The 18,479-nt window shown below is 48.9% G+C and overlaps 1 protein-coding gene across 1 annotated transcript in view; it reads left to right on the top strand.

Annotated features, from left to right (window-relative positions):
* Positions 1-18,479, top strand: part of DNAH10 (dynein axonemal heavy chain 10) — a 176,653-nt gene that overhangs the window by 146,842 nt on the left and 11,332 nt on the right. Inside the window, exons 57-66 of the mRNA XM_025401943.1 lie at positions 3,578-3,759; positions 4,867-5,003; positions 6,251-6,468; positions 7,476-7,697; positions 7,980-8,127; positions 9,585-9,864; positions 10,711-10,940; positions 11,803-12,076; positions 16,952-17,056; positions 17,468-17,622. Of these exons, the coding sequence (XP_025257728.1) occupies positions 3,578-3,759; positions 4,867-5,003; positions 6,251-6,468; positions 7,476-7,697; positions 7,980-8,127; positions 9,585-9,864; positions 10,711-10,940; positions 11,803-12,076; positions 16,952-17,056; positions 17,468-17,622 (1,951 nt within the window). The remainder of the gene's footprint in view (positions 1-3,577; positions 3,760-4,866; positions 5,004-6,250; positions 6,469-7,475; positions 7,698-7,979; positions 8,128-9,584; positions 9,865-10,710; positions 10,941-11,802; positions 12,077-16,951; positions 17,057-17,467; positions 17,623-18,479) is intronic.

The raw sequence follows: 18,479 nt of genomic DNA on the forward strand, positions 1-18,479 counted from the left end.
TTTGTTAAATAAGTTGATTGTGTCTCCAGTCTTTTGCGTTTACAAATAGCGTGGCAAAGAATAAACCTGAGCATAGTTAATTGTGCACCTGGGAGAGTCCACCTGCAGGATACATTTCTGGAAGTGGAATTGCTGGGTTCCGGGGTGTAGGCATTTATAATGTTCATAGCTGTTGCCTAGTCCCAGCCATGGGAATGGAACCTATTTATCCTCACCAACAATCCAAGTGAGCAGTACCTGCTCTTTCCTAGACTCACCAACAGGGGGAGCGATCACATTTGGATTTTTCACACGTTGTAGATGAAAAGTGGTATTTGTGTAGTTTCAATTTGCATTTCTCTTAGTGTGAGTGAGGCTGGCCTTTTTTTTTCCTATGTGAAAAATGTGTCTACGAGTTATGTGTATTTCCTTTTCTGTGAACTTGGTTTGCTTATCTGTTGGGCCGTGGTTATTGGTTATTGTTGCTTTTTGTTTCAAAACCATTTCCAGGGGCTTTTTTATACAATGGGGAGATCAGCTTTTTATCCATAAGGTGAGTTGCAGATCTTTTCCTGGTTTGCCATGGGCCATTTGACTTTGTTTAGGAGGTTTGTGTGTGTGTTTGTTTTTGCCATGTATGTTTATTTTTATGTGGCAGATTTTAGCAATATTTTATTTTGTGACTTTTTTAAAATTAATTTTTTGAGACAGAGTCTCATTCTGTCACCCAGGCTGGAGTGCAGTGGCGCAATCTCGGCTCACTGCAACCTCCACCTTCCAGGTTCAGATGATTCTCCTGCCTCAGCCTCACAAGTAGCTGGAATTACACACACCCACCACCATGCCCGGCTAATTTTTGTATTTTTAGTAGAGATGGACTTTCACCATGTTGGCCAGGCTGGTCTCGAACTCCTGACCTCAGGTGATCCACCCACCTCAGCCTCCCAAAGTGTTGAGATTACAGGTATGAGCCACTGCACCCAACCTATTTTGTGGCTTTTGGATATTGTGTCCTAGTTAAAAGACCTGATTACACTGCAAGATTGTAAAATAATTTCCCCATGATTTCTTTTTGTATTCTTACGGTTTAATTTTTTATATTTAAATCTTTTATCTATTGAGGATTTTTTTCCTGGGGTTTTGTGTGAGTTTGGATCCAATTTGAGTTTTTCCAGATGACTAAAATCTGGCTTTTCTCAGGTCATTTGGATGTTAAGCACAATGAGCCAGCACTTACATCTTGACAATTTTATAATCTTTTAAGTCCTTAAAAAGCGTTTCCTTCTTATCATACTCAATCCTCTTTGTGGAAACATTAAATGTTAAGGCAGGAAGATGAAGAGTCATGAAGATTAGAAGTAGATGTTTCTCTAACTATAAAAGTATAAAAGGCTCCCTTTGTTGCTGGCTTTTGATTTTTACTTTTCTTCCTTTCATTCATTCAATAGTCATTGGGTGTCTGTCCCCCACCCCACCCCACCCCTGCCCTGAGCAGGCACTGGGGCCGATCAGCAGTGAGACAGGGAGGCAGGGCCTTCACTGCATGGAGCTGGCACTCTGTTTTCCTATAGGAATCCCATGTGCATGGGGAAGTGATGTAGGATTAGGTTAGGAAGGAAAGGTCCTTGCTGCTCTGACAGTGGATGTTGGGACCTGACCTAGTCATGGTCATGGAGGGTGGAGGGGGCAGCTTCTCTGAGGCTGCAAGGAGCTCGGCTGGAGAAAGAGCAGAGACAGCTGCTGTGTCAGGGGTAGAGCGCTGGGAGGCGGGGAGTGGGGCTTAAAATGATTATTTTCTTCTAGGGAGGGTAGCATATCATTCTCCCTTTCTCATTCCCAAGTTTGTTTGGTGATAGAAGAAAGGAATCAAATTAAACAGACATCTCCATTTCTCTTGACTTGCACCCTCAATATTTCACACAGCTCGGTCATCCGGCATTGTGGAAAGTGGTGTGTTCTCGATAAGTGAGATCCCAGAGCGTGGCCTGTAACACAACAGCAGAAAACTTCACTTTCATAGACTCAGAGGATTTGGGAACTGGAAGGGTCTGGTTCTGTGTCTCTACTTTACAGATGGGAAAACTGACACCCCTGGCTGGTTCCTAACTTGCCCAAGGGCTCAGGACCCCGCCTCAGGCCTGGGCTCTTTCTGTCTTGAATCTGAAAACATCTCCCCCATTCTTTCCCTACCTGCTTGTTCACAGAGCAGTGGCTGGGGCCTGGTTTCCATCCACCCTGAAGGAACCTTTTAAAGACACTCGGACAGGCTGCTGCCACTTTCCTAAGCAGCCGACAGCAGCATAATCGAGCCTTTCCCTGGTGACTCAGGGCCATTTCCTTCATCACTGGGCTTTGTGCTGAAGTGTGGGCGTCCTCCCTCCCGGCTGTTGCCCTGGCTTGTCCGTACACTATGGGGCCCTCTCTCCTCTGCTGCCTGCGTGGGAGTGTGTGAGCGTGCCAGGGTCAGGAGGGGTGGGGGATTTGCTCATTGCAGAAAGCCTCCAGGTTGCTGTCTGCTCAGGCTGTCTGCTCCCTGTCTGCCTGTCTCCCTGTCTCCTCCCTGTCTCTCTGTCTCCTCCCTGTCTCCCTATCTCTGTCTCTATCCTTGTGCATGTGTCTCCCTCTCTGTCCCTCCATTCCCCTCGTTCTTCTCTGGCTCACCCCAGCCTCCTACCAGAGCCCAAATGCCTGGGCCCCTGCCTGGCCGCCCCCATACTGCTTCCGTGTCCTCTGGGGCCTCTGTCTCCTGCTCTTCTCTCCTTTTCCTTCCTTTCCTGCTTTGCCTTCTCTGCTATTCTCCTTCCACTTCTGTCTTTCCATAGCGTGGTCTGGGAGACTTCTGTGGCTTTCATTGAGCTTGCCTGGCAGCAGGATGCCCCAGTGAGATGGGTTCGGGTCCTTCTCTGGCCTTTGCACCAGCGCTGCTGTTCTGTCTCCTGCTCTGTTGGCAGTTCTGGTTCTCCAGAGGACCAAGGGCAGTGGACGTCTGAGTTCTGGAGGAGCAGAGTGATGATCTAGTCTTACCAAAGCCACAGAGAACAATTACGGGGCAGCATAGGCTGGAAAGAGCCCAGGATGCAGGGACCCCAGGTCTCGCAGGTGGTGTCAGCACAGCCAGTCATGGAAGCTCCTGGGACCCTGTTTCTCCATCTAGTAAATGGGGAAAGATGATGGTGGTAGTGATAGTGGTGATGATGATGATAATGACAATAATGACAGCAACCACCATTTAGAGTCTGAGGAATCAGCCGAGGGTGTAATTAAAACATAGGTGCTCAGGCTCCACCCTAACCACTGATCCAGACGCTCTGGGGATGGCCTGGGTTTGTATTTTAATGCTGTCCCTGCACCATGATTCAGCTGAGTTCCAGGCGCCTGGTCTGGAACCTGAGAGGGGGACCCGGCCCCGCCCTTAGGGACGCTCCCACCCAGGAGTGCGGTTTGTGTTGGGACCTGGCTTCTTTCGTTTCCATGCAGCATCAGCTCCAGGGACTGCCTTTTAGTTGAGCTCCTTTTTCTGGAGCTCTCTTTCAGGCCAGATCCTGGCCACATCCCTGGACTGACCCACGTGTGCCTTGGTTTCTCCGTTTCTTGCCAGGTCGTTTGCTAAGCCCCCGAAGCAGGTGCAGACGGTCTGTGAATGCATCCTCATCATGAAGGGGTACAAAGAGCTCAACTGGAAAACCGCCAAGGGCATGATGTCCGACCCGAATTTCCTGAGGTCTCTGATGGAGATCGATTTTGATTCGATAACCCAGAGCCAAGTGAAAAACATCAAAGGTGAGTGTCGCCACGTATGGGAATCGCCAGGGTGGATCTCGGTCTGGCATCTCAGGCTCTGGGACAGGGATGGAGGGCAAGGAGGCTTGTTGTGGGCAGGCCCTCCCCTTCTGGTCAGATGGTATCAGATGGAGCAGGCAACTGATGGTCACCAGAGGAAAACAGCAGCCCTGTGACATGACCCTGGGAGAGTGGCTGGGGATGGGCGGTGGCAGCCGTGCCCACTGAGGCTTCCATTCAGCACTAGTCCTAGCTCTCCCTGTCAGGAAACAAGATCTTCTCATTGGAACCTAGCCCAGCCTTGTCTTCTGTGCGTCTCACCCAGTGCTGTTCTGTCTGTGCTGTTCAGTGCACATGCAGAAGCCTGGAGCTGGTCCGACCTTGATTTCCCGCCTTTCCCTTCTTGTCAGTATCAAGTCTTCTGGAGGTCCCTGGGGAGTGGGCACGGGGGTGGCCAGCATCACTGATGGCCAGCCTCTCTTCCATCTTTGGTTACAGGACTGAGTTCCCTTTGAGCTCAGTTCTTGACCCTGCCCAATGCTCAACCAGGCGGTGATAGTGGAATGGTGTTAGTCTTTGCGAAATGCAATACAAGTTCACACTGTGTTTGATGGTTTATTTAGACTCTTATCAAATGCTTTTTCTTAGCCCCTTGAAAACAAAAGCAAACTCAACACAAATGACCCCAATCACTACAAAAACCCAACGCACTCCCTCTATCTGAATCTTCATTGGATGGACTTCCGTGTATGTGAAATTACTCCTGGGGTGAGGGTGCGGGTGAAGGTAACAGGTGACCTGTAATGGCCTGTGAATTCCAGTTAGCCACGTGGGTGCCCAGTTGGGAGTCTCCGTTATGCCCCGGGTCTCCTGCATGACACCCGCGTCCTGGGTAGCAGTAAACCATGCCCCTCGCCCACATCGGAAACATTGGTTTATGCAGAACCCATTCTGGTTTGACACCACGCTGTTGGCCGTAGGAGAGCTGTGTGCATCCTGCTCACGGGGCCACTGAAGAATAAGAAACTAGTTACACTTATTTTGTCTATTTTATGTTCCCAAGATGAAGCTTGCCATTCATAAAAATTATTGCATGTTTCACGTTAGGCCTCTTGAAGACTCTTAATACCACGACTGAAGAAATGGAAGCTGTCAGCAAAGCCGGGCTGGGGATGCTGAAATTTGTCGAAGCTGTAATGGGCTACTGTGATGTTTTCAGAGAGATCAAGCCCAAAAGAGAGAAGGTATTGCCCGAATGTAAGACTGCCACACCACTGCCAAGAGACCCCTTCAGAGTCAGAATTCACAGTACACACCTTTGCTGAGAAAATTCTCCCAAGGTTCTGACTTTAAACTGCATAAACTTTCCCCCTGCCCCCCAATAAATGGTAATCCTGAAACACCACTATCACTTAGGCACAGTGTGGGTGGTGGACAAGACCGAGGTCTGAAAGAGTTTCAAACTTTCTGTGAAAGTGTGGTATAAAGATGTTCAGACCAGGCACGGTGGCTCACGCCTGTAATCCAGCACTTTGGAAGGCCCAGACAGGAGGATCACTCTAGCCCAGGAGTTTGAGATCAGCTTGGGCAACATAGTGAGACCCTGTCTCTACAAAAAAATTTTTTTTTAAATTAGCCGAGCATGGTGGCACACCAGCTACTTGGGAGGCTGCAGTAAGCCGTGATTGTACCACTGCACTCCAGCCTGGGTGACAGAGTGAGACCCTGTCTCAAAAACGAAAAAAAAAAAAAAAAGACATAAAGATGTTTAAAGTTGTTTCTCTAGAGTCAAAGCAGAGTTTCTCAGCTGCAGCACCACTAAAGTGCTGCCTGGCAGTAGTGGGAGGGTCTGTCCTGGGGGGGGTCTGTCCTGGGGGGGTCTGTCCTGGGGGGTCTGTCATGGGCACTACAGGATGTTTAGCAGCATCTTTGGCCTCACCCCACTGGATGGCAGTAGCACCCTCCCTCCAAGCTGTGACATCCAGAAATATCTCCAGACATTACCAAACATCCCCTGGGGGACAAACCTACCCCAGTGGAGAGCAGCGGGGCCAAAGTCACAGGTAGATCACAAAATACAAAGAGAATACGGTTGATTTGATCATTTTGAGTCATATTGTGACCTTGCTCTATAGCTCGGAATTGTATTATTCAGAAAACTTAGAACCAATAGAAATACTGTTATTGTCTATGATATATTCTTCTGAGTTTTTGACTTAGAACCACAGTGTCATCTTACTGTGATCTCAGTACATGAAAGTACAACCATCTGATAACTTAGGTGCTGTGTCTTCTAATGGGACATAGAGTTTTTGCAGCAAACAGTTGAAGAAGAAACTAAGAAGCCACGTGTCTCAATATAGCACATAGTGGCTCCGAAAAGCACAGACACCATTAGAGCAGTTTGGACATGTGGCCTGGTTTGAGGCCATTGTATCACGGCCCCACCATGGTCCTTTTCCCCACCTTTCTGCAAATTGTCTTTACTTAGGTGGCCAGGTTGGAGCGGAATTTTTACCTCACTAAACGGGAACTGGAAAGGATCCAGAATGAGTTGGCAGCAATTCAGAAAGAGCTGGAAACATTGGGTGCCAAATACGAGGCCGCCATACTGGAAAAGCAGAAGCTGCAGGAGGAAGCCGAGATCATGGAGAGGCGGCTGATTGCTGCAGACAAACTCATCTCGGGTCTGGGGTCGGAAAACATCAGGTCAGTGCGGCTCACGAGCCCACCTGTTGTCGTTTGTAAATGGACATCACCCACAGAGTTTCTCGCCATGTTGATTCTTTATCTCACGTTGTGTTTTTATGTGAAAACCACGTGACCAGGTCTTATTTTCCTATTACCATGTTTATGGCAGCTAATGGCTATTTTATAGACTATTGTTTTTATTAGGCACTGAGTGTTATTTATTAATTACTAAGGGTCAAGGAGGCAGTGCAGCTGTGGAGATGGAGAAATCCATAGCATTTAGCAAGGTTTAGGGAGTGTTCACTTCTTGGTGACCTCTAACCCCTGGGTCCTTTCTAGAAGAGTCTGTGGGAGAAGCCCATCGCTGTCACTGCACGGATGCCTTCTAAGCGTCCCAGTGGCTTGTTCAATCCTGGACTTCAGTCTTAAGTGATGGGGCTGTTTGATCTTTATGGGCAAGACCGCTTGGCCACAGCTTATTCACCGAATAGGGCAACAATTTTGAATCTGGCATCTGTAAATGTGGTGTAGAAAACACTGAAAAACACTGTTTGCATGTGGTAAACAATTTTCAGTATTTCTAAAACCTAAGTCTTGGGGCATTTCCTGGAAGAGGCCAAAGGAAACAGATGCTTTCTTTTATCTTGGGTGGAATTCTGTCATTGAGTGAGGCCAGAACTTGTTAGCTCTGCTGGGCTGATTTATATGTCTTTGATTAAGGCTTCGGAAACAGCGTGATTACTACTTAATGTGATCCACGCAATGTGATTACTACTTAATAAAGACCACAGGCCTTTACTGAGCCCGCTGCTTGATGCTGGCTCCAAACACCAGGTTCACTAGGGTGGGAAGTTGCAAGATAAGCTGTTGGGCTCTGTTCCCCATGAGGAAAGAATATCTCAAAACATGTTTCTGTCTGGCTAGCCCTGTTAGCAAGGTATCAAGCTGGTTCTTCTGGAATGTTCCTTTTGGTTGTGGCCAGAAGGTAAACCGCTCACGGCAGCCTCCCTCTCCTCCCGTGCCAGGTGGCTGAATGACCTGGATGAGCTGATGCACCGGCGCGTGAAGTTGCTGGGGGACTGCCTGCTCTGCGCGGCCTTCCTGAGCTACGAGGGAGCCTTCACCTGGGAGTTCCGTGACGAGATGGTCAATCGGATTTGGCAAAACGACATCCTGGAGCGGGAGATTCCTCTGAGCCAGCCTTTCCGGCTGGAAAGCCTACTCACGGATGATGTTGAGATCAGCAGGTGTGTGGCACCCTGAGCCAGCAGGAGGAAGGGGACATCTTAGCACAAGGGGTCTACATGGGTGTCACCCCACGGGGAGGCAATGGCCTGAGGGCATTGCCAGGACCACAGTTGGCTTGACTGCATGGAAGTGGCTGGGCGAGCTGCAAAACCCTAGAGCCTGAGGAGGCTTGTGCAGCCTGGGGATGGGTAGATGGTTCTGGAAGGCCAGTCCTACCACCCTTAGCCCTTGGCTCACAAATTGGTGAGAAAAGTTCATTTCCTGACGGCTGTTTCTTCCAGATGGGGATCCCAGGGCCTTCCCCCCGATGAGCTGTCTGTTCAGAATGGCATCCTCACCACCCGGGCCAGCCGCTTCCCTCTCTGCATCGACCCCCAGCAGCAGGCCCTCAACTGGATCAAGAGAAAAGAGGAGAAGAACAATCTGCGGGTATGGTGGCTCCTCCCGGGGCGTCCTCTGCCCCCGGTGCCTGTTCTCTGGAGAGTGCCCCTCCCGCCTCCTGTACCTGGCAGTCCCTGGCAGTCCCTAGCCTCAACGAGTCTGGGCAGAAACGCTTCCACCCTGACCCCCACGCGGAGCCCTCCCCAACCTCCACCTCCATCCTGTGGGTCTGCCAGGGCAGCGCAAACCACCGTGAACTCTGCCTCTCCCCTCGCAGGCTGCGAGCAACCTCAGCTTCGTGTTCCTCTGCCCAGTATGGGGTTCGTGGTCTGGGTGCTCAGTCACTGTTTTTTGGAGCTGAGGTGGGGGATGGGGATGCAGGGGAGGAGAGAGTAATGGCTTGATTGAGATGTAATTCACATACCACACCATTCCCTCACTGAACACATACAATTCCGTTTGAGTTTTGGTATATTTACAGAGTCGTATACCAATTACCAGAGTCAATTTTAGAACATTTTTATTATCCCTGGAAGAAATGCTCTATCCTTTAGCCATCACCCCTCCAGTCCTCCCGTTTCTCCCTCCCTGAGCCCCTGACAGCCACTTATCTGCTTTCCGTCTGAATGTGCCTCCTCTGGACATTTCTTAGGAATGGCATCAGATGCTGTGTGGCCTTTTGTGTCTGGCGTCTTTCACTCAGCCTGATGTTTTCAAGGTCTGTCCTTGCTGTAGCGTGTCAGGGCGTCATTCTTGCCTTGGGCTGAATGGTATTCCGGTGTGTGAACAGACACATCGTGTTCATCCATCCATTCACCGAGGGACAGTCGGGTAGTCCCTCTTTTTGGCTATTTGCAGAATGCCGCCGTGAACGTTGGTGCACACGTTTCTATGTGGCCATGTGTTTTCAGTTCTCTTGGGGCGATACCTAGGAGTGGAATTGCCGGGGTGGCCCAATCGCTTTTTGCTGAACTAATGAACAAATTAATGATTTTCAATTTTAGCTTTTCCTTATTTTTTTCTAGTCCTTGATCCCAGGTATTTGCATGCTGTTTGGGGGAGCCCGTTTGTACTCCAGGGTCAGGGGAACAGTCTGCCTCCAAAATGCACATGGAGCTATCATGGAGCAAATACTATGAGGGCAGGAGCTTCCCTAGACTCCCTCTTCCCTTAGCCTGCCAGGGAGCACTGACATTGTCAGCCTACCCCTAGTCTAATTCCAACACCTACCCTGTCTCTTAAAGAGAAGGGGTTCTAGCTTACACGGGGAGGGGCTGAGGAATCCCCTTCCTTTCCTCTCCACTCTGTTTGAGCAAGATCCTGCCCTGAGCCTGGACCTCATGGTGTATAGGCGTTATACCCCTTGTTTCTCTCTTCTTTTCACCTCTGGCCCCTCCAAGTTCCTGGCTCATCCACTTCCCACTTCCAAGCCATTCTCCCTTTATATTTGGCAGGGCCACAGTTAAACATGCGGGCTTTCAGCATCTGCCTCCCCTCTCTTCCAGGTCGCTTCCTTTAACGACCCTGACTTCCTCAAGCAGCTAGAGATGTCCATAAAGTACGGGACCCCTTTCCTGTTCCGCGATGTTGATGAATACATAGATCCTGTGATTGATAACGTCTTAGAAAAAAATATAAAAGTCTCCCAAGGACGGCAGTTTATTATCCTGGGAGACAAGGAAGTTGACTATGATTCAAATTTCAGACTGTACCTAAACACCAAGCTGGCCAATCCCAGATACTCCCCATCCGTGTTTGGGAAAGCTATGGTCATCAATTACACCGGTAAGAATGTGTAGAACCTCCACTGCTAATTAAGATGGTTATGATGGAGACCGCAACCTGAGATCAAAGCTGGGACGTCATTTCATTCACAGTGACCGCAGATCGTTCTCTCATAGGCACATCCGGGCTAGTCAGCTCTTACCGATTAGGTACCACTTAGAGGGTGTGAGGCTATGAGTTACCTGTCGTGAGTCACGCTGAGACGGGGCTGTGGGCTCACGTGTTCACACACGGGTGGGATGGGACATCTGTCTGTGGGGGCAGGAAGTTACTCTGTATTCGTGTATTTAAAATACATGTTGTGATGTTGAATTTTTTTTCTTCCTTTCAGTTGAATTCTGATAGAAATTGAATGTTATCTCTCATATTCTCTAGGGTTGTCATGCACCTGCTTAAACAGGTCAATTCGATTTGGATGTACTTTCTTTTCTTTTTTCTTTTTCTTTTTTCGTACAGATGGGGTTTCTCTGTGTTGCCCAGTCTGGTCTCAAACTTCTGGGCTCGAGGGATCCTCCCGCCTCTGCCTCCCAAAGTGCTGGGATTACAGGAATGAGCCACTGTGCCCAATCTGGGTATACTTTAAACCTTGGTACCCCAGTCTGTGGAAGCCTGGGTTTTATTTCAGTGCATTTTTTCGTTTTTGTCCACCACTCTGCACCACAGCATCGCTATTTTGCTCATGTCTGCCACCTTGCTGCTGTAGAGTGACATTGGTGGGCAGTGAATCCTCGTGCCTCTGACCTGCTGTCTGAGACCCACGCTAAGCTTGTCCCATCACAGCAGGGCAGCGGGAGAGACCGTTGTCGGGGGCTGCAGGTGGTGAGGGCCTCTCACTGTCCCCCACAGTCACGCTGAAGGGCCTGGAGGACCAGCTGCTGAGCGTGCTGGTGGCTTACGAGAGGCGGGAGTTGGAGGAGCAGCGGGAGCACCTCATCCAGGAGACCAGCGAGAACAAGAACCTACTCAAGGACCTGGAAGATTCCCTCCTTCGGGAGCTGGCCACGTCCACCGGGAACATGCTGGACAATGTGGACCTGGTGCACACCCTGGAGGAGACCAAATCCAAGGCAACAGAGGTAGCAGCCACAGCGGAAAAGGCCCTGAGCCAGGCGGGGCCTGCATGCGCCTTTGGAGCATCCAGTTCTCTGTCTGCTCAATGAGAAAACTGGGCTCGGTGATCTCAGGGATAAAAAGCCACCTCTATTGGGATGTGCTGTGGGGAGGGGAGCCCTAAAGGTGTTCCCAGGGACCCTTAGACATCAGGTCAGTCTCTTTAAATTGAGAGTGATGGAAAACCCAGCCCTGCCTGGCTTAAGTCAAAAGGGAAGTTATCAGCTGAGAAAGCAGAAAAGTGCAGAGATGGCCTCAGGTGGGGCTGGATCCAGGACTTCAAAAATACCAGGAGGACTTGGTTTCTCTCCATTTCTGGGCTGGGCCTTCTACCGGCTTGGCGTCATTCTCTGCCAGCTCCCTACATGGTCATAAGACTGGTCTGGCCTCATGTCTCTCAGCTCTAAACCCAAAGGGATAAGTGAGAATCTTCCTGTTCCTACCATGAAGGTCCTGGAAGTCACTTAAGTCACATTTCTACCCCAAACCAGTCCCAGGAGCTTGGGGATGCTAGGCTCGGGTTGGCTGGGCCTGGGTCACATCTCCTGGAGTCTGGGTGGAACCCCATATGGGATGAAAAGGGAGAGGGCAGTACCTGGAGACTTACAAGCAGTGTTACTAGAGGAAGGGGCCTTGGGTGCAGGGGCATCAGCCACAAATATTCACCCCTTCCTACAAGAGGGTGGGTGCCCTCGGTCCCCTGCAGTCCCTGGATGCTTTCAAAGCCCTGGAGCATTGCATGTACCTCTCTGCTGTCCCCCTGCCCCTCCTGCCCTCTGCCCACTTCTCAGTCTCCCTGTTTCCAGGGTCACTTGTGCTTTTCTTCAGGTCTCAGAGAAACTCAAGCTGGCGGAGAAGACAGCCTTGGACATCGACAGGCTGCGGGATGGCTACCGGCCAGCAGCCAGGAGGGGGGCCATCCTGTTCTTCGTGCTGTCTGAGATGGCCCTGGTGAACTCCATGTACCAGTACTCCCTGATTGCCTTCTTAGAGGTCTTCGGGCTGTCACTGAAGAAGTCGCTGCCCGATTCCATTCTCATGAAACGCCTGAGGAACATCATGGACACACTGACCTTCAACATCTATAACTACGGCTGCACGGGTGAGCTCTCCCCACAGAGGAGGACACATTCGTGTAGCTTGGTGTGCCAGATGTGGCTTTAACGAAATGTGGTCTGTGAAAACAGAAACTTACCAAATGGCATTTTTTTCTTTCTTTCTTTCTTTTTTTTTGTTTGAGATAGGGTCTTGCTCCATCACCCCAGCAGGAGTACAGTGGTGCAATCACAGCTCACTGCAACCTCCACCTCCCAGGCTCAGGTGATCCTCCTACCTCGGCCCCCAGAGTAGCTGGGACTACAAGGCACGCCACCACGCCCCGCTAAGTTTTTGTGTATTTTGTAGAGATGGGGTTTCACTATGTTGCCCAGGCTGGTCTCGAACTCCTGAGCTCGAACGATCCACCCACCTTGGCCTCCCGAAGTGCTGGGATGACGAGGTATGAGCCATCATGCCCAGCTCCGAATGGCATTCTTAAGTGTGGCGATTCATGTTACAAGAAGAATGTTTAAAGCATTGAATTTTAAGATAGCTTTATTGAGATACAATTTACATACCATAAATTCGCCCTTTAAAAATGTACAGTTTGGTGATTCACAGCATATTCATAGAGTTGTGCAGCCATCACTACTCTCTCGCTCTGGAACGTGTCCACCAGCCCCGAAATGAAATCCCACACCCATTAGCAGTCACCCCCGGCCCCCCGCTCCTAGTCCCTGGCGGTCACCACTCTGCCTTCCGTCTGTAAGGGTTTACTTGTGCTGAACACTTCATGTCCATGGCATCATAGGGTGTGTGACTTCATGGCTGGCGTCTTTCATTCCACATCGTGACCTCACGGTTGATCCGTGTTGCTGCGTGTGTCAGCGCTTCGTTCCTGTCTGTGGCTGAGTCCCATTCCATGTATGGACAGACCACACTGTGTTTACTCACCCGTCACCTGATGGGCATTTGGGTTGTTTCGCTTTTTTGCTATTAAGGCAATGCTCCTGTGAACCTTTGTGTGCAGGTTTTTGTGTGAATGTGTGTTTTTAATTCTCTTGGGGGTGCATCTAGGAAGGCAACTGCTGGATCATAGGCAATTCAATGTGTAACTTTTGAGGAACTGCCAAACTGTTTCCAAAGTGACTACAGTCTATTTCAACCCCTAAATCATTGATTTTTTAAAAACACTTTTTGCTATGGAAAACATATACAAAAGAGAATAGTGTCATGATCGTCTGCGCACCTCTCACCTGGCAATGATCAGCTCTGGATTTGTTTATATAATCCAGACGGTTCCCCGTCAACCCAGATTATGTTGAAAATTTGCTTCCTATTCAGATCACTTATCTGTAAGTATGTTAGTTTGTATCTCTAAAACAGAGGTCAGCAAACTTTTTCTGGAAAGGGTCGGATTTTAGGCTTTGAAGGCTAAGTGATTTCTGCCACAACTACTCATTTCTGCAGTTGTAGCACAAAGCAGCCATTGGACAATATGGAAGTGAATGGCCATGGCTGTGTTCCAATAAAATTTTATTAGCAAAAACAGGCAACAGGCTGGATTTGGCCCCTGGCTTGTGGTTTGCCCATCCCTGCTATAAAATAGAAGGATTCTATTTAAAAAGGTAGACAGACATAAGGCCATTATCATACCCCCAAATTAATAATTCCTGAACATCATCACATACCTAGTTTTCAAATGTTCCCATTGTCTTATATGTCATATTTCACATTAGCTTAAATCAGGACCTCATTAAGGGTCTATATGTTATAATTGGTTGTGTCACTTAATTTCTCTCTTTTCCCCGTTGCATTTATTTTTATTTTTATTTATTTATTTTTATTTTTATTTTTATTTTTATTTTTTGAGACGGAGTCTCGCTCTGTCGCCCAGGCTGGAGTGCAGTGGCCGGATCTCAGCTCACTGCAAGCTCCGCCTCCCGGGTTCCCGCCATTCTCCTGCCTCAGCCTCTAGATTAGCTGGCACTACAGGCGCCCGCCACCTCGCTCGGCTAGTTTTTTGCATTTTTTAGTAGAGACGGGGTTTCACCGTGTTAGCCAGGATGGTCTCGATCTCCTGACCTCGTGATCCGCCCGTCTCGGCCTCCCAAAGTGCTGGGATTACAGGCTTGAGCCACCGCGCCCGGCTATTTTTATTTATTTATTTTTAGAGACAGGGTCTGGCTCTGATGCCCAGGCTGGAGTGCAGTGACACAATCACAGCCTACTGCAACCTCCACCTCCCAGGCTCAAGTGAGCCTCCCACTTCAGCCTCCTCAGTAGCTGGGACTACAGGTGCATGCCACCATGCCCAGATAATTTTTAAAAAAATTTTTTGTAGAGATGGTGGTCTCGCCATGTTGCCCAGGCTGGTCTTGAACTCCTGGGCTTAAGGGATCCTCCTGCCTCAGCCTCCCAAAGTGCTGGGACTAGAAGCATAAGCCACCGTGTCTGCCCCACCCCTTGCATTTATCTGTGGAAGAAACTTGCCTGATTGCTGGGTTATTTCCTGTCGTCTGAATTTTGCGGCTCGCCTCTCTGTTGTGTCATGGGAGGAACTCTCAAATGCCAATACATGTAGTTCTTTTCTCACGAGACCTTAAGACTCCCCAGTGAAGAGTCTTCAGCCTTTTAGTAGAGTATGTAACCCTGGCTGCCAGTCTTCGTGGAAGCATGTGAGAAAAGAAGGCTGTCAATTTCAGCATTCATCATGAAAACTTGCGCTGAAAACCATCTTTTCAGTATAGTTTCCCCTCAACTATGCCTGGTGTTCCCCTGTCCAGAGACCCTGCTTTATCTTTTCCAAAGTTCACTTGGGTGGGGCAGGCAGTTGCCTGGCAGCATGGAGTGAGAGGGGATCTGGGATCTGACTGCTTGTCAAACAAGCTGTCCACCCATCTTCCTGTTTTTAGCCCATATTCACCCACACTTCCAAAGGATCTGGAACTGCCAGTTCCTGAGCTTTTGATGCATTCTGTGGTTTGCATCTCAGCTTTATCTCCTCCTCATGTAAGAGTCAACTTTCTCAGCTCTGCTAAATCAATTATCACTTGTCCATCTGTCTGTAGCTTGCAGGGTTTTTTTTTCTTTTTTTCTTTTTTCTTTCTTTTTTTTTAAGACAGAATGTCATTCTGTTGTCCAGGCTGGAGTGCAGGGGTGCGATCTTAGCTGACTGCAACCGCACCTGGAGTCGCTTGCAAAATTTTATTGCTATTGTCTTTTCTCCAATTTTCTGGGAGCTTATACCTTTTTAAAAAACTCACCATTAGGCTAGGCACAGTGGCTCGCGCCTGTAATCCCAGCACTTTGGGTCGCCGAGGTGGGCGGATCACGAGGTCAAGAGATGGAGACCATCCTGGCCAACATGGTGAAACCCCGTCTCTACTAAAAATACAAAAATTAGCTGGGTGTGGTGGCACGTGCCTGTAGTCCTAGCTACTCGAGAGGCTGAGGCAGGAGAATGGCTTGAACCCAGGAGGCGGAGGTTGCAGTGAGCCAAGATCACGCCACTGCACACAAAGAAAACAAAAAACAAAAGCAAACAAAAAAACTCACCATTTCAGTTGGTTTTTGGAAAGGAGTTGGGAGAAACTCAGAATGGCCATTTTTAAGCAGGGGCCTGTAGAGCGACCTTTAGAAAGCAGAGGTGGACAGGGCACACTTGCATCCCTTTCCAGTCCTCTTTTGCTGAGACACTGCACTGACAGTGACATTTTCCATGCACCAGTGCTTGTTGTATTAAGTTTGTCATGCCTGCCTTAACAAAATACCACCGACTGGGTGGCTTAAGCAACAGAAATTTATTTTCTCATAGTTTTGGAGGTCAGAAGTCCAAAATCAAGGTTTTGGTAGATTTCGTTTCTCCTTAGGACGCTCCCCTTGGCTTGCAGGAGGCCGTCTTCCTGCTGTGTCTGCACAAAGTCTTTCTTCTCTGCATGTGAATCCCTGGTGTCTGTGTGTGTCCAAATTTCCTCCTCTTGTAAGGACACCAGTGAGGTTGGACTGGGCCCACCCTAATGGCCTCATTTGAACTTAATCATCTCTTTAAAGACCCTGTCTCCAAATACCATCATATTCTGAGGTACTGGAAGCTGGGGCTTCAACATATGAAGTTTGGAGAAATATAATTTAGCCCTTAACAGTTGGGCAGAAAAGAGATTGTTTCTATAGGACTCACTTAAGTAGCCAACCCTCCTAACACATATGAAGTAGAATTCAAATTACAAATTTTGACTTACACAATTTTTTTTTTCCAGGAACACATGTCTTCTGTTAAAAAGCAAAAAAGAAGAAAGCTGGTATTTTGCATCCATCAATAAAGAGTCTGTTGATGGAGTGTGTGTCCTCTGCAGTAGAGGCTGGCAAACCCCTAGCCAGCATCCAAATCTGGCCCACTGCCTGCTTTTGTATATAAAGTTTTATTGGAACAGGACCATATCCATTAGTATACATATTGTCTATGGTTGCTTTTGCACTACAGTGGTGGAGTTGAGTGGTTATGACCATCTAGCTTCCAAAGCCAAAAATATTTACTATCTGGCCCTTTGCAGAAAGTTTGCCAACACCTCTCCTAGACTCTAATGGACACGAATGCCATGGAGTCAGGCAAACAACCTGCCTTCGGTTGAGAGGGTGGCTCTGATCCCCAACTGTACTGCCCCTCGCTGGCTTTTCCTCTTCCCAAGATGGTGTGATTTTACCTCCTGTAGACACAGCCATTTCCGTTACATACAGGAGCATGTCACTACAGACTGGGGCATGACCTAGGAACTGAGCTTATCTTTTGTGCACTTAGATAGTCATGGACATGGGGTGCAGAGAGGGCTAAATGCAGCCATACACTTTGAGTGTTTCATTTCTCTTACATTTAAGCACAGCGTGCGTACGAAACTCAGGTTTTTAAAGAAATCAATGCTCGTCTGATGTTTCCCTCCAGGGCTGTTTGAGAGGCACAAGCTACTCTTTTCTTTTAATATGACCATCAAGATAGAACAAGCAGAAGGGAGAGTCCCTCAAGAAGAATTAGATTTCTTTCTAAAAGGTAATGAATTTGCCTAGCTTCATTCCTCCCATCTTCTTGCCCACACGATACGTGTATATAAGTTTGTCCATTAAAACAGACAATCACAAAAATTCGCCTTAAAACTTGGCTCCCAACAGCACTGCATTTTTCACTATTCCAGTTGATCATTCCAGCCTCCGAAAAGGCTCTGGTTGAACTCGGAGCAGCCAGCCTCTGTCTCGGGGCCACCCTGAGGCTGGAAGCTGGATGCTACACTGAGCGCCTAGTTGGTGTCACTGGCGGTGACGAGGGCAAGCCCGGGCCACCTCCTCTTTCCAGTCTCCTTCTTGAGAAGTGGACTTTTCCCCAAAAGTGAGAGAAGTCAAAGCAGAGTTGCCTGCTTTGTGTTGGCAGCACAACGGCTGTTTGCTTCTCTTCCGTTGTGATTAGGAAACATTTCCCTGGAGAAAAGCAGAAGAAAAAAGCCCTGCGCTTGGTTGTCTGACCAAGGATGGGAAGATATCATTCTTTTATCAGAAATGTTTTCAGACAGCTTTGGGCGACTTCCTGATGATGTTGAGAATAACCAGACTGTCTGGCAGGAGGTGAGCCCATGCTCCCTTTCTCCTCCTCTCCTTCCCTACATGTCAACAATCTCTAAACCTCAACTGTGGCCCAACCCCTTAAGAGAAGACACTCCTTTGAGTAACCCATTAGTGTGTAATTGATGCCCTCTAACCCCCTGATTGGAATTCTCCTTTGGCTAATTCAGCTAGTTGTATGGGAGATCCAATCATCTACCTGTCCGTCCATCCATCCATCCATCCATCCATCCATCCATCCATCCATCCATCCATCCATCCATCCATCCATCCCTGTATCCATCCACCCACCTACCCACCCACCTACCCACCCATCCATTTACCCACCTACCCATTCATCTACCCATCCGCCCGCCCACCCACCTACTCATCCATCCATCCATCCATCCATCCATCCATCCATCCATCCATCCATCCATCCATCCATTCATCCCTGTATCCATCCACCTACCTACCCACACACCCATCCATCCATCTATTTACCCACCTACCCATTCATCTACCCATCCACCCGCCCACCCACCTACTCATCCATCCATCCATCCATTCATCCCTGTATCCATCCATCCACCCACCNCCCACCCACCCACCCACCCACCCATCCATCCATTTACCCACCTACCCATTCATCTACCCATCCACCCGCCCACCCACCTACTCATCCATCCATCCATCCATCCATTCATCCCTGTATCCATCCACCCACCTACCCACCCACCCATCCATCCATCCATTTACCCACCTACCCATTCATCTACCCATCTGCCCGCCCACCCACCTACTCATCCATCCATCCATCCATTCATCCCTGTATCCATCCACCCTCCTACCCACCCAGCCACTCATCCATCCATTTACCC

Source organism: Theropithecus gelada, chromosome 11, assembly GCF_003255815.1.
Source record: "Theropithecus gelada isolate Dixy chromosome 11, Tgel_1.0, whole genome shotgun sequence".
Taxonomy (NCBI): domain Eukaryota; kingdom Metazoa; phylum Chordata; class Mammalia; order Primates; family Cercopithecidae; genus Theropithecus; species Theropithecus gelada.